The following is a 325-nucleotide window of genomic DNA, read 5'->3' as shown; positions in this document are numbered from 1 at the left end:
CGGTACGGCCTCTCTCGCCCTAAACCCCTTCAAACACACCGCCTCGTACCGACGGCAGCGCCCTGCCCGGAGAGACCCCCGGGGCCGCCCCGAGCGCCTCGCAGCAGAGACCCGCCATCTTCCCCAACACACGCCGCAAAGCGCGCCGCTGTCGCAAAATCCCATCCTTGCCGTAAAGCCAGCAGCGAGGCGGCGTGGCGATTCGCGAATAAATTAGCATAGATAATAAGCCACCGGTACGCGGACACGCGGCGGCCGTTTCACCCGGGAGCGGGCGGGAGGAGGCTGCGGGCGCGGGAGCGGTTGGTGCAACGGGTGCTGCACC

The 325-nt window shown here is 67.7% G+C and overlaps 1 protein-coding gene across 1 annotated transcript in view; it reads right to left on the bottom strand.

Annotated features, from left to right (window-relative positions):
- TTI2 (TELO2 interacting protein 2) overlaps positions 1-118 on the bottom strand; it is an 8,543-nt gene extending 8,425 nt beyond the window's left edge. Inside the window, exon 1 of the mRNA XM_035896039.1 lies at positions 50-118. Coding sequence (XP_035751932.1) covers positions 50-118 — 69 coding nt within the window. The remainder of the gene's footprint in view (positions 1-49) is intronic.
- Positions 119-325: the final 207 nt, after the last annotated feature.

Source organism: Egretta garzetta, unplaced genomic scaffold (assembly GCF_000687185.1).
Source record: "Egretta garzetta isolate BGI_Z169 unplaced genomic scaffold, ASM68718v1 scaffold296, whole genome shotgun sequence".
Classification (NCBI taxonomy): Eukaryota; Metazoa; Chordata; class Aves; order Pelecaniformes; family Ardeidae; genus Egretta; species Egretta garzetta.
Note: the sequence above shows the minus strand (reverse complement) of the source record. Positions and strands in the feature narration are given on the sequence as shown.